General features: G+C 49.9%; 2 protein-coding genes across 2 annotated transcripts in view; both read left to right on the top strand.

Moving 5' to 3' along the window:
- Window positions 1–1,000: 1,000 nt before the first annotated feature.
- Window positions 1,001–6,685, top strand: LOC106805046 (cadherin-related tumor suppressor-like; the record flags this gene model as incomplete). The annotated part of the gene is made up of 2 exons (XM_014806521.1): window positions 1,001–1,174; window positions 1,710–6,685. A coding segment is annotated over exon 2 (4,809 nt), but the record flags the coding sequence as incomplete, so codon positions are not given.
- Window positions 6,686–6,758: 73 nt separating this feature from the next.
- Window positions 6,759–14,655, top strand: part of LOC106805055 (cadherin-related tumor suppressor-like) — a 106,495-nt gene continuing 98,598 nt past the window's right edge. The window contains exon 1 of the mRNA XM_014806531.1: window positions 6,759–7,048. Coding sequence (XP_014662017.1) covers window positions 6,863–7,048 — 186 coding nt within the window. The 5' untranslated portion in view covers window positions 6,759–6,862. The remainder of the gene's footprint in view (window positions 7,049–14,655) is intronic.

A 14,655-nucleotide genomic window follows, 5' to 3' on the forward strand; every position in this document is an offset into this window, starting at 1 on the left:
GGGGGCATTTAAATTTAAATAATTAATAATAATAATTTAATAAAAAGCGTGGCGCAAACGGAAAAGCTTGTACCGCGCATATATTTCGCCTCAATTGTTGGAATTGGAGTAAATAAATTTCTTGGCCCATATTTACATTTTCCAGTGCATATGCGATACTAGTACGTCATAGGGCGTCATAGGTGTGCTGACGGTGTTTCACTTGGGAGCTGGCATGCACCTTCTGCTGAAAATGCAAATTATGCATTTCAGTATAACATTGAGCTTCGTACGTTACTGCCGCAGCGTTATTGGTGGAAGGCGCGACCATATAACGATGCAGCCGTAGTATGTTGCTAATTATGTGGCTAGACTTGCAACAACCACCTTGAGCAGTGTGCACGAGAAGATTGCACTCCGTAGTTGCGTTTGGAAGAGAAATGGTGAATCCGACACATATCATTAAGAGGTCGAGAGCGAAAGAGAGAGAGAGAGAGAGCGCGTGAGATATGGATGGGGAAGAAGTTAGAGAGCGGTGGAGGAAGGGGAAGAGGAGCACTAGCGAAGCGCATTAAAAGAGAAAAGTATAGACTCACAAGCGTTTAAGTGGTATTGATATAATACACGGACGCTGTAGATAGCGCCAGGTGCCTGACGAGGCAAGGGAGTAATCAATATCATAATTAATATCATATAATATGCTTTCCTCTTGTTAATTGCGACTTGCTAGCTCAACCCTGTATAGTAGCCCTTCTTATATCTGTCGCGCTGACGGTTATATATATTCTCAGGAGTAAGATAATATAGGAAGATATCTCCTATATTATCTTACTCCTGATATTATGCATACGTGGATTGCACATCCGTCGTACAGCCGGCCACCCCTCTAGGTTTACTTGATAATCGCTACGCCCGTAAAGCGTGACTACCATTGGCTTGCGTCTGCGACAGGTATTCATAGCTCCGCCTACTTGTTGCTCTCGCTGCTCCGCACGCGCACTACAACATGTTTAGCCAGCAGTAGCGGCGTCGGACGTACACGTTGTTGCAATGTGCACGCGTTTTCCGAGCAGATAGAACTATTAGAAGATACATTCGGATATAATTACAGTAGTGTGTTTGCATCGCGGATACGTGTTGCTACCAGGATTACGCCGTACGTGGTGCACGCGTGCTTCTTTTCGCGCGAGACTTGGTAAGTTCATTGCATACATCGTGCGATCATGCAGGGAATCTTCGTCTGTGATTGTGCTGTGGTTGTACATCAAGTGCCGAACCCTGAACATTGTGGGTTGTATCGATGCGTGTCACTCGCAGGCCGTACTGCACTGAACGAGTAGTGAACATGTGGTGCAGGTGTTAGTGAAAGACAGAGACTGATATAATACTGTAGTTAACTATATCGTTTAACCATGAGAACGATATTGGGAACACTAGCATATATATGATCTCCGCGATCAGAAATCCTACATAATCATATATATAGCGTACGCGCGTACTGACGATCTGACGTATTCTGTAACATATAATCAGGAGTAAAGTAATGCTGTGTTATGTTACTCCCAGTTATATGAATAGGTACTACAAGTAAATGCAATTAATCTCGTGTTATATTTATTACTATTTAAAATATATAACAATGATGTGTGTATATCCCGTGTTATATTTTTAAAATACTAGCTGGTCTTTGAGAGCAATGACATTTCCTGATGGTAAGTTATTCTTTTCAGAGACAGCGCGTGAATGTATAAGAGTTAGCCATTGCATACCAGCACTACATACATGTGTGTCAGCAGAAGGCGAGGAGATGACCTAGTCATGGTTGAGCAGCATTAGAAAATTAACCGGCCAAGTTGTCTAGATTGTGGGAAAGCCGCTGCTGCTACAGCTGGTAAAGATGGATGGCCGGACTATGTACGGCCTAATACATTGGAGGACGAAAATGAAAATGTTCCTCCTATTCCTGATCGTTTTCCATGGCACTCTGGTGCTAGGTGAAAGCGAGAACGAATCCGTCGGAGTGAATTACCTGAGCACGGTGACCGAGAAAGTGTCGCTGAGGGTATCTGAAAACCAACCCAGCGGCACGTTCATCGGGAGAATTCCCGTGAAGCCGGGCTTCCAGTACAGGTTCAACGACAACCCGGCGTACTTTGTCCTGAACGGAACGACGGGCGAAATCACGACGAGAGTTGTCATCGACAGGGAGAACCTAGCCGAAGACGTGATGAACCTAGTCGTGCTGAGCAGCCATCCGACGTATCCGATAGAAGTGAAAGTGACGATCGCCGACGAAAACGACAACTCGCCGGAGTTTCCCGATCGCATGTTCAACATCAAGTGGTCGGAGAACGCCGCCGTCGGCACGCAGTACATTCTTGATACGGCGAGCGACGCCGACAAAGGCGTCAACGGAATATCGACGAACTACGAGATCGTCTCGGGCAACACGGACGACAAGTTCACGCTGGCGATAACGGCAAGTCTGAGCGGCGACGAAGTCTACCTCTACCTGGAGAACCTCAAGCTGCTCGACAGAGAAGTGACGGACAACTACGTGCTGAACATCTCAGCGCGGGACGCCGGAACGCCGGCGCGCTCTGGCCACGCGATCGTCAACGTGACGGTGATCGACTTTAACGACTCGCCGCCGACCTTTGACCACAGCGAGTACGCGGTGAGCATCTCTGAGAACGCGGCGGCCGAGGCGAGCGTGATGCGGGTGCGTGCGACGGACGCGGACGTCGGCGCCAACGCAGAGGTCAGCTACTACATAACCGACGACACGGAGCAGTTCGCGGTCGAGCGCGACACGGGCATCGTGCGCACGCTGCACGACAAGCTGCGCTGCAAGAAGAACATCTGCGTGTTCACGGTGCAGGCGAAGGACCACGGCGTGCCATACCTGACGGGCCGCGCCTACGTGACGGTGAACCTGATCGACGAGAATGACCACAGCCCCGAGATAACGTTCCGCTATATCCCGGCTACGTCCGATTACGCGACAGTCAATGAAAACGCGCAGGATGGCACCATTGTTGCGCTTATCAGCGTCGTTGATAAGGACGAGGGTGACAATGGTAGGTGCTCTGTAGCCATCAAGGAGGGAAACGAACTGGGTGCTTTTCGCTTGGAGGACGCCTTTGGCTGGAGCCTGCTGAAAGTCAACAAGCAGATCGACAGGGAAGAGAACAGTGTGTACAATCTGACGATCCTAGCGTGGGATCACGGCGAACCGCCGCGCGAGTCTTCCGAGAACATAATCATCGTCGTCAACGACGTCAACGACCACACGCCGACGTTCCTCAAGTTGGAGTACGTCGCCGTGCTATCGGAGTCCGTGCCGACGGGGAGCTTTGTCGCGAGCGTGTCCGCGACCGACGCCGACACGGGAATCAACGCGAAGCTCACGTACAGCATCGTGTCCGGCGACAGTCACGGCTGGTTTGCGATCATCGCCGACTCGGGGCTGATAACGACGGCGCGCCGGCTGGACAGGGAGTCGTCCGCGATGATGACCCTCAACGTGTCCGTGAACGACGGCGGGCCGAGTCCGCACATCAGCTACGCAAAGGTGACCGTCCAGATCCTCGATGAGAACGACGAGACGCCCGCGTTCACGGAATCCGTCTACAACGTGTCGGTGTCCGAGAGTCTCCCGCCGGGCAGCGCCGTTGCCGCAGCAACGGCGATCGACAACGACGACGGTCCAAACGGAACCGTCGTATACGCGTTCGACTCGGACGTCGAGATGAAATATCCGGGAACGTTCCTCCTCGATTCGGCGACGGGGAAGATCTCCACGCGCGTGCTGCTGGACAGGGAGAAGCGCGACTTCTACAGTCTGGGCGTGATCGCGAGAGACGACGGCCGGCCGCCGCTGTCCTCCTCCGCGGCGGTGCACGTCACTGTGACCGACATCAACGACAACTCCCCCATCTTCTACCCGACGCACTACTTTGCGAGCGTGCTCGAGAACCTCCCCGCGGGCACCATCGTCACGAAGGTCGACGCTTACGACCTTGACGCGGGCAGCAATGGGCGCGTGCACTACGAGATCACGGGCGGCGCCGACGGAAAATTCCAGATCGATCCGGACAGCGGCGCGATAAAGACGAGCGCGAGCCTCGACCGCGAGGTGACGCCCGTCTTCAAGCTCACGCTGCGGGCAAGGGACGCCGGCGGCAGGGAGAGCGCCGAGCTCGCAATCGTCGAAATCAAGGTCAGCGACGTGCACGACACGCCGCCGGCATTCTCGCGTCGCCGCGGTTACGGCTTCAGCATCGTCGAGGATGGAGAGCGGCCCGACGTCGGGCGGTTCGTCGGGGCAGTCGAAGCGACGAGCACGCTGTCGCGGGCGACCGTGTCGTACGCAATCGCATCGGGCGACCATCGCGGGATGTTCCGCGTCGACGCGAGCAGCGGGGCCATCAGCACAGCAAAGCCGATCGACCGGGAGCAGGAGTCCGTCTACCACCTCATCGTCGTCGCGTCCGACGGGTCCGTGCCGGCGAAGACCAACGTGACGGTGACCGTGCTGGACGTCAACGACAACGCGCCGTACTTCGCGAGCCAGTCCGTCGACGTGCACGTCTACGAGAACTGGCCCGTCGGACACGAGGTGTACGTCGTCGACGCGCGGGACGACGACGAGGGCGGCAACAGCCGCATAACGTACGAGCTCGAGGACAACCCCGGCGGCATGTTCCGCATGAACGCCGTCACGGGCGCCGTGTTCCTCAACAAGCCCGTCGCGTCGTCAGCGCGCGAGATCTACCACGCGAAGGTGCGGGCGAGCGACAACGGCGTGCCGCGGCTCTCGAGCAGCCTCCGCGTCGCCGTGCACGTGCACGACGTCAACGACCACACGCCACGCTTCACGAGGCCCGCGTACGCGACATCCGTGCGTGAGTCGGCGCCGCTCAACCACCGCTTCATCACCGTCGACGCGCGCGACGACGACACGGGGCCGGACGGCGTTGTCTCCTACGCGATCACGGGCGGCAACGCCGACGGAAAGTTTGGCGTGTTTCCCGACGGGTTCCTGTACGTGCAGAGCGGGTTGGACCGCGAGACGAGGGACCGCTACGAGCTGACGGTCACCGCGACCGACCACGGCCTGCAGCCTCGCAGCTCGACGGCGCGCGTCGTCGTGCACGTTGCCGACGACAACGACAACGCGCCGGCGTTCGGCAACGCGACCTACGCGTTGCGCATCGGCGAGAATCTCCCGCCGGACACGCTGGTTGGTGTCGTCTCGGCGACCGATGCCGACCTCGGCCGCAACGGCGAGGTGTCGTACGCGATGGCGACGCGGCAGGGCGACTTCGCCGTCGACGCGCTGACCGGAGAGATCCGGACTCTCCGGGATTTCGACCGGGAAGTGCTCGTCGAGCTGACCGGAGACGACTTCTTCACCGTTGAGGTGTCGGCGTATGACAACGGCGTTCCCCGGCTGCGCTCGCACGCGACGGTCGTCGTGTACGTCGTCGACGCGAATGACAACGCGCCAGCGTTCGACCAGGACGTCTACGAGATATCCGTCTCCGAGAGCGCGCCGGTCGGAGCGCCGCTGCTGCGCGTCTCTGCGGCGGACGCCGACGCCGGCGCCAACGGCGACGTAGTCTACGATGTCGTTGGCGGCAACGAGGAGCGCGCGTTCGCGATCGACTCCGGCAGCGGCAAGGTGCGTCTCGCGCGGCTGCTCGACCGCGAGACGGCGTCTCGCTACGAGCTCGTCGTGCGGGCGCAGGACGGTGGCGAGGACGTGCATCTCAGCACGACTGCGCTCGTCGTCGTCATCGTGCAAGACGCCAACGACAACGCGCCGACGTTCTTCGAGCAGACTTACGGCGCGCGCGTGTCCGAGGCGGCCCTCGTCGGCAAGAGCGTCGGACGCGTGGACGCCGTCGACGACGACGAGGGCGACAACGCCGTCGTCACGTACGCGATCGTCGCCGGAAACCAGTATGAGACGTTCGGCATCGACGGCCGCACCGGCGAGGTCTTCCTCGCCAAGCGTCTCGACTACGAGCAGCTGTCAACGTACACCCTCAACGTCTCCGCGGCCGACCACGGCGTACCGGCGCTCACATCGTCCGTCGCGTTCGTCGTCGACGTCGAAGACTTCAACGATAATGCACCGGTGTTCTCGTCCGGTCCTGCGGTGAGACAGATTCTCGAGGGCATTCCGATCAACAGCGCCGTGTTCACGGTGTCGGCGACGGACCGGGACAGCGAGAACAACGGCCGTGTCGAGTACTCGATCGTGAAGCAGGAGCCGAAGGGCGCTCACTTCCGCATCGACGCGCAGACGGGAACAATCTACACGAACGGCGAGATCGACCACGAACAGCAGGCGATGTTCAAGCTGATCGTGCGCGCGAGCGACATGGCCGACGCGCCGGCGGACCGGCTCGCCGCGACCAAGCTCGTCACGATCCTCGTCGAAGACGTCAACGACAACGAGCCCAAGTTTGTCTCCATGGACGCTGCGGTGGTTCCCTCTACCGCGCCGAGCAACCACCTCGTGACGAAGGTCGCCGCGGAGGACGCCGACGACGACGACTTCGGGGAGGTGTTCTACGAGATCGTCGATGGCGACCGCGACGTCTTCCAGCTAGATGGCAGCACGGGGTACCTGTACACGCGCTCGCCGCTCGCCGTCGACGTCGCCACCTACTCGCTGAGCGTTCGCGCGTCGGACCGCGCGCGCCCGCCGCAGCGCCGCGCCGCGTCATCACGCGTCACCGTCATCGTCGCGGACGAGGACGCCGCGAAGCCGCCGGCGTTCACGCGCCGTCGCTTCCGCCGCAGCATCCCGGAGAACGAGGCCATCGGCAGCTCGGTGCTGTCCGTCGCGACGGAGGGCGAGACGGACGACATGGAGTTCTTCATCACCAACATTTCGGCGAATGGCGTGCTGCAGCCGCGGCTGTTCGCGATCGAGGAGAAGACGGGGCTGATGAAGACGGCCGACGTGCTGGACGCGGAGCTCGGCGTGCAGGTGTTCTACATCGACATAGTCGCAGTCGACAAGAAGTCCCTGCACAGCGTCGGCGATGCACAGGTAGGGAACCAGTAGTCAAACCTGTGTGCGTGCGTGCGTGCGTGCGTGCGTGTGTGTGTATATGCGTGTGTACATGGGTGCGGGTGTGTGTATAATATCAAGAGCGTATAAAGAAGGGTCTTCTTTATACGCTCTTGATAATATATATACATACATATAAGAATGACGCCAGGGAATCAACCCTAAAAGTGTCCTATGAAGACAAGTGTTCTTTATAGTTAGGCGGCTTTTTATAGACATGTCTGCTACCTCTAACATTACTGTACAACCAAATCTGTATACGTATGTGCATGTGTATGTGCGCGCGCGCGTGTGTGTATATAAACGGTCAATCAATAGTAACCTCGAAGGCTCCTTTATAGACAGGAGGCCGTTCTATAGAAGTGACCGCTAACACAGGTTTGGCTGTTGATGTAATGTTATCGGCTAAACCTTCACTGTTATTTCTATAGATCCCCCTCACTTAATTCGATGTCCATGGACCGGCTGCTAAATGACCACTTCCACGGTTGTTTTCTAGCGTCTGGTGAGATCTATCCTCCGGCTAGTTGGCCACGTGTTTATGTGGCTAAACCCTAACGATATCATGTTCAAGTGCGGGAGGGTCAAAGAAGGCTAAATGCATTGCAGCCTGTGTGTGTATGGACGGCATGATATATGTGCGTGTGTGGCCTATCGGCATGGATACATACTCACTCAATATACTCATATATATATATCCGAACATTACCGAAACAGTTGTCGCAGGCATGAATTGATGCAATGTGCACATCTACTACGTTTACATCGCCAGATGTTCATTCGGAACAGCTCTATCCGGCTGTGTTGCGTGACAGAGCTGTTACCGAGTAGCACTTGTATAGAGAAACAGTAGCCCCTCTAAATTTCCACAGGGTAAGCCGTCCGGTAGAATCGGGGCAGGTTTTATGTGAAGCAGCGCGTTGGAAGTGTGAGATATGCTACTACTAGTACTATAGATCGGATTGACGCTGGCACGGTTCTACAAAGTAAACGGCGCGCCTCGCTTGCGAGCCGATTTTAACGGTTCAGCAAAGTGTTAACTTAAGCAGGCGGCGCATAAGAACTTGGAATTTAGAGATAGGCTAGTTAGAAGTTCACGTGAAGTTGTCTGTGTGTAGCCAGCATGCGTGCCGGTCTCGAGCTATCTTTACTTTAGTAAGTTACGTCGCGGGCGTAAGTGTTTAAAAACACATGATACTTTACGAGAATGCAGAAAGACAGCTTCTGGCTAACGAAGCTATCTCAGCGTGCGCCTAGACTGTTTTTTGCCCTCATCGTAATTAAATTCATGTGCTCTAAAAATAACGACAAGGCGAGCCACTGCACCCGGAAGCTTTCCCGCTTAATGACATTTTACGTCGTCGCCTAGACCCTACCTGATTTCTGTAAGATACGTGCATTTACTCTTCTGTGTTTGCGCTTAATTGTATTGCTCTTCCCCGCCTCCACCTTCTATGTTTCTCTCGTTTTATTCCCCCTCTCTTGAACGCTCTCTTTCTCCCCCTCTCTCGCTTTATCTATCTATCCATTTCTCTCTATCTCTCGCTCTCACTCGCTCATCTCTCTTTCTCTCTCTCTCTCTCTCTCTCTCTCTCTCTCTCTCTCTCTCTCTCTCTCTCTCTCTCTCTCTCTCTCTCTCTTCCTCCGTCTTTCTGTCTTTCTTTCTCTCTCTCTCTCTCTCTCTCTCTCTCTCTCTCTCGTCCCCCTTCCATTTCTTATAGACGGCACATCCGCATATAATTTTTTGCGTACTCGTTAATCTGCCTGTGATGCCATATCCGTCATTTATCCACGTGTATGCTTCTGTTATTAACATCTGTCAACGCCTACCCGCAGTGCTGAAGCCCTATACCATATACAGTAATGTATATACATGTGCGCGAGCAGGAGCGCATACATTCCCCATGCATGTAAGCTGTCTTACAGGCTGCATGAAACCATCCAGAAATTCAGTTGAGACAACAGCTGCCAGTAACATTATTGCGGTCGCTGTTCTTTTTGAAGCCCGTATTTCGTTATCAACGAAAACATCCGATTTATTAATTCGTTGTAGTGCTGCTCTTAGGGGTAGTACTACTGTCGCAGTTTTTAAAATCTGGGAAAATCAGTCACTGAAATTCCTGCAGCGATTTAGATCACGAGCTGTCATTGGTCTTAGAAACCTATTTCTAGCGTCAATATTTTCGTTTCGTAAGTTTTTGTGGTGAGAGTGTTTAGCGCGAGTGCTGAAATAAATGTTAGAGCTGAGATATGCGGGCATCAGTGAAGGCAATGCGCAAAAAAATCCAGAGAATCGTGCATGCAACGTAAAGATATCTCCGTTTTTGGATACACATCTATGTAATGTTGTTGTACAAACCTCGTCGCTAGTATCCTATTATATTACAACCTACTTACCTACCTACCTACCTATACCAATCTACCTGATTGGTTACTTATTTCCCTACCTGCGATCTTCAGCTCCCTATATAATAATGCAGCATATATACAGTGCATGCTATTTTCTATCAGGCCAAAACAAAATATAGGTGTGGTTGCCATTTCATGCTGGAAAAAAATAGGGTAATTGGGTAGGGAAAACATTATTTTATTGAAACATTTTATTTACGAACCATGTCCGAAGGATGTGCGTTGTGCCTTTTAAAGCAGGAACTGTCCAATTCATTTTTTTATTTTATTTTTAAATTTTTTTTTTACTTTAAAGAAAATTGGCAATAAAATGTTTAGGGTTGCTGGGAATAAATAGGGTCGGTCGGGAAACGGTAACCACACCTATATTTTGTTTTGGCCTCAGCTGTGTGCGGGAAGCCCCCATGACTGGTTGTAAAGCTTCTAAAGCATCTCCCCGACGGCTGTGTGTGTCTGTGAGTCTGTGTGTGTGCGTGTGGGTGGGGTGCTGTATTATGAAATACGTGGATGCTTCTAATGCGGGAGCGTCTTATTACGTCGGGCATTCTATCGAATTGCGACACACGAACGAACGCGTAGACATAGATAGATTCCTGTTAGATAGAGATACCTGTCTGGTATTGTCATTTCTACGCGAGCAGAGGAACGTTCTACGCTTAGTGTACTATCGAAAATATTGTATCTCTACACATTTACATGGTTTAGCATTTTTATTACTTTGCTCAACTCGCTCATTAACTCGGTGAGTCAGCAGTTTAAGTTCCTTTACCTTTATAATCCTCCACCAAATATTAGCCGAAATGAAAGTGATTAAAAGTGGCTTTGTTAGGGTTTTTTCATTACCACTAACGGCATCTACCCTGGACAAACCCGTTTGCACTCAGTCATAGGTTACTATATACTCACTGTATAGCCTGCCATGGGGTATGCCGCGGGCAAACCCAGCACGAGATCTGTTTGCTTGCTGAAGGGATCTCTATCATGATCGTTGCTCACGGCCTGGAGGCGACAACCCTTGTTTTTCAAGATCGTATGAAAATGACACATCCGAGCAGAACACAGATCTCTTATATTACCCCCACCCCCACCCTCCGCTGGTAATTAGTATGCATTTTGAAAAACTGAAAGCAAGCGATTAATGGTGTAATGATGATGATGACTAGTGGGTGTAATGTTTGCGTTACTGCACTGCTTCAGTGCGGCCAGGAGATGTTAAACCTTTACTTTCATTTGCTACGGCTGAAAAACGTGTACGTATGAGTAAGCATATTATACCAACCACAATATATATATATATATATATATATATATATATATATATATATATATATATATATATATATATCACAAACAGTGTATAAAACAGTAGCACCTTATATTAACCAAAATGCACTAAATAATAGCACATTAAATGTTAGTGTGCGCGTTTCTCTGAAAGAGAGTTTTCTGGATGAGAAGCAGGGATTATTCTTATTTAAGCAGAATCAGCCATGCTTTGCTCTGACACCGATCCTGTCGTAGGACGATGAAGGCGAGTACAGTGTTCATCTTCTGAGCACAGCACCGTACGGCGTACCCAACTTTATATTCGTAGAACGCTCTTCCTTCCACAAAGCCGCTAACCGTAGAAACGTAACTATACGTCCAATCTATAGATGAACATATATATTAACCCAACTATTATATCATTTCTATGTCGTTGACGTACCATACATATATCGGAGTAAAGTTGGCCAGTGGGGTGCGAACCCACGATAGTTAGATGAGCGACAGTCTGCTACACAGCGAGCTACCATCACACGATATTGCGTACGCGGATTGTTAAAGCCCTAAGATCAAATCTCCGATATCTGCGCTGGGGAAGGTAATGGGGACTGTAGCCCTAATATCGGTTATTATCGCCTGCCAGCTAGACTCCTTTGTTGCCCCGCATCACGAGTACACCACGCAGAGATTAGGGGATAGTCGCGAGTGCCTCCCTTCACCTTACACTCGCACGGTCATCGATGGTTGTTGGGGTTTGCTGTGTTGCTGATTTCCCAGCAACTAAATTCGTACGTGTAGGTTCTCCTACTGCTTATTTATATAATGACACACTAGTTTTCTCTAACATCAAACGTCTAGTACCGTCCTAGTCCTAATACTAGTGCCAAACGCAGGACTACATTAGTACTGTATAGTCCTATAGTACTAGTCCCCTTATATAAAATATAATTGTATTTTCTCTTAGAGGGATGTCTATAGGTACTTAAAGCTTGGGGATTTTTAACAGGTAGTTTAGCAGCTAATGAAGGTGATGCTATAATGTACATGTATATATGGCCGGGGTCACAGGCACTTGGAGCGTTTCAATAAATATAGGGCCTAATGCTAAATAAATACGAAATCTATTTACTACTAAAGTCATAAGTGTTTCTCTACTCTCTTTCACCTATTATTGCCGACAATTTTCCTGTAAATGCGTCCAAATGCTGATCTGCAACACACACTGGCTGCAGCACGCTAGCTGCTGCACACTGACACATAAATATATATTTTATAATTATATTTTATTTTATAATTATATATATATTTATATTTATTTTTTTATATTATATTAATTATATATATATATTTTATAATTATAATATATATATAATAAATGAATAATATAACTATATATTTATGTGTCAGTGTGCAGCAGCTAGCGTGCGGCAGCCGTGTGTCGTTGCAGATGAGCATTTGGACGGCATTTACAGGAAATTGTCGGCAATAATAGGTGAAAGAGAGAGAGAACATTAAGACTGGTAATTAAATAGATTTCGTATTTATTTAGGGCATATATTTCAGGGTGAAAACTGATAATTGGCGGTACTGGTCCAGCAGGACCAGTGCCTCTGAGGAAGCACTGGTCCTTGGTCAGTAGGCACTGGTCCAGGATTTCTGTCGTAGCAAAGTGAATGACTCGGATGTGGGACGTTTTTATATATGGGGGATGGTGGCAATTTGATGATGTGCATTCTTAAGGTATTCTTAAAAATATTTTTTTAGTCGTTTTGTAACACTGATGCGTAGTAAATCGGAACAAGTCCGCAAGTCCGATTTTCAAAGATCAGCGGTCTCTGATAGACCACCCATTATTTCCTATAAATTTATCATATTTTATTACGCGATTGCTGTTGGTCGGGGATGTCCGGTATTATCTAATCATTTTTTTGATAGTGTATGAAAAAAAGAGCCTCTCGTAATTTTTTTACGGGAGCTATTTTAGCTGGCCAGAGCTACTCAGCATTCAACATTCAGCACCCAGTATCAGACTATCAGTGTTAAGAAATCTCAACAAATTGCATTCGATCACTTTTTTTAAATCTCATTTCACTCGACTAGAAACCAATCACATTCTTATTCAATTTAATTCACACAGGCAGACATGCACTATATACACTGTATACACAGTACACATAGTTTTTGTTACTTTGAGTAGTTAAAAAACTTGTAGCTGGAATCTCTCTAGGAATGCCGGGAGCTTCTGGGCAAGGTTTTACTTCTGTTTTCTCCTCCCAGTCCACGGTACCCCCATGCATAGATCAATGCTGCCGCACGTCGCCGCAAAGTTACAAGTGATCTAGAATCTTAAGTATATACAGTTTACATTGCTTCTAGATATCTAAACTGAATAAAAATAGTCCACTTTCGCATTCCACTTTCCAATACTTGAATAGTCCACATGAAAATGACGAATTCAGTTAACAGCTTTGATTACGTGCGTGTCAGGTGTCACTGGTCGTGCCCTCACCCCCCACGATAACACCTGCGATATAAAAACTTATTGTTATGGGTAATATGCGGTCATAAAAACACTCGGCTGCACTACTTGCCTGCGCAATCGATTTCTTAGACCGTCGCGAGTTTTTGTTCGTGTGGCGAATCATGCGTTGAGGGAGTTCATGCAGCTCTAGAAGGTTTGGATACCCCGTCTACGTTGAGGAACGGGTCGTGTTATGTGCTCCCGTTTACAAGTCTGTATTTTTCGCTGCTGTGCGGCGATTATCTAGTCGCCCCGCCGGACCAGTTGACACAAGCAAGCAGTCGCCCGGTAGATTTTCTAATCGCCACTGGCGACTGGGCGACCGCTAGTTTCTTCACGCTGTATTTTATTGAAACGCTTCAACTCCAAGTGCCTGTGGCCGGGGTAGTCCACTTGGTTTGTTATCGTGCTGCCGCTAATGGCTGTTATACGCCGAATGTGAACACACGATAACATGTGATAAGGAGTACGTATTTATACAGTTTATCCTAACGGCTAATTGTCGATCCGCTCCAAGGTCAGCTCCTCGTTACACACCGCGGGAACAGGTTTGATGCAAATGCAGATGCTAACTTATTACTTTGCAGACTGGGTGTAATTATTATGGCGGCCATTTTGTTCATTCACCATATCCCAAAGTCGTTACAAGGAGAAAAATAAAAATAATCTGTGATCGGTTATGATATCTTGGTCCTGATAATATGCAAGCTTCTAGCTTTTTTTTCTATTCTTGTTCTTTATTCGCTCCTAATATGTGTATTCTTAGCTATTGAAATCGAAGATATCATACTTAACGTTACCTTGATAATTTCCGTTTAAAAGCATGAAATTACACGTACATGTATTGATATTCGACTGTGTAACATTATCATAGCAGCATAGTTGTTACGCATAAACGTGAAGTGTAGAGTAATTCGTGGCTCACAGAGATAACATTATTACCGATTGATGATTTAATTTAACGTGCTCTGATTGTAAATTTCACTGGAAATCAGCGAGGTGTGTAATTGCTACTGTTTGTGGCTGCGGAGTGAGGCTATGGGCCACCCCTGTTTAGCATTCTGCTCACATTGTCTAAAACAACATTGTTCACAATTACACGGTTCGAAATGCGTGTGGTTTACGTTTCGTTTGGTTTAGTTTCGGAATGAGGAAAATGTTTCTGTCCGTGAATTCTACCGTCGGACCGGGCTTCCGTCAGTGCGTGCGTGCGTAATTAATGTGTGTGTGTGTGTGTGTGTATGCGTGCGTGCGTGCGTGCGTGCATGCGTATGTGTGCTTGCGCGCGCACGTGCGTGCGTGTGTGCGTGCGTGTGTGTGCGTGCGTGCGTATGTGCCTGTGTATTTGTTTGTTTGCTTGCGCGTGTGCGTGCGTGCGTGCGTCCCGTCC

The sequence above is a fragment of the Priapulus caudatus genome, unplaced genomic scaffold (genome assembly GCF_000485595.1).
Source record: "Priapulus caudatus unplaced genomic scaffold, Priapulus_caudatus-5.0.1 Scaffold6, whole genome shotgun sequence".
NCBI classification, from domain to species: domain Eukaryota; kingdom Metazoa; phylum Priapulida; class Priapulimorpha; order Priapulimorphida; family Priapulidae; genus Priapulus; species Priapulus caudatus.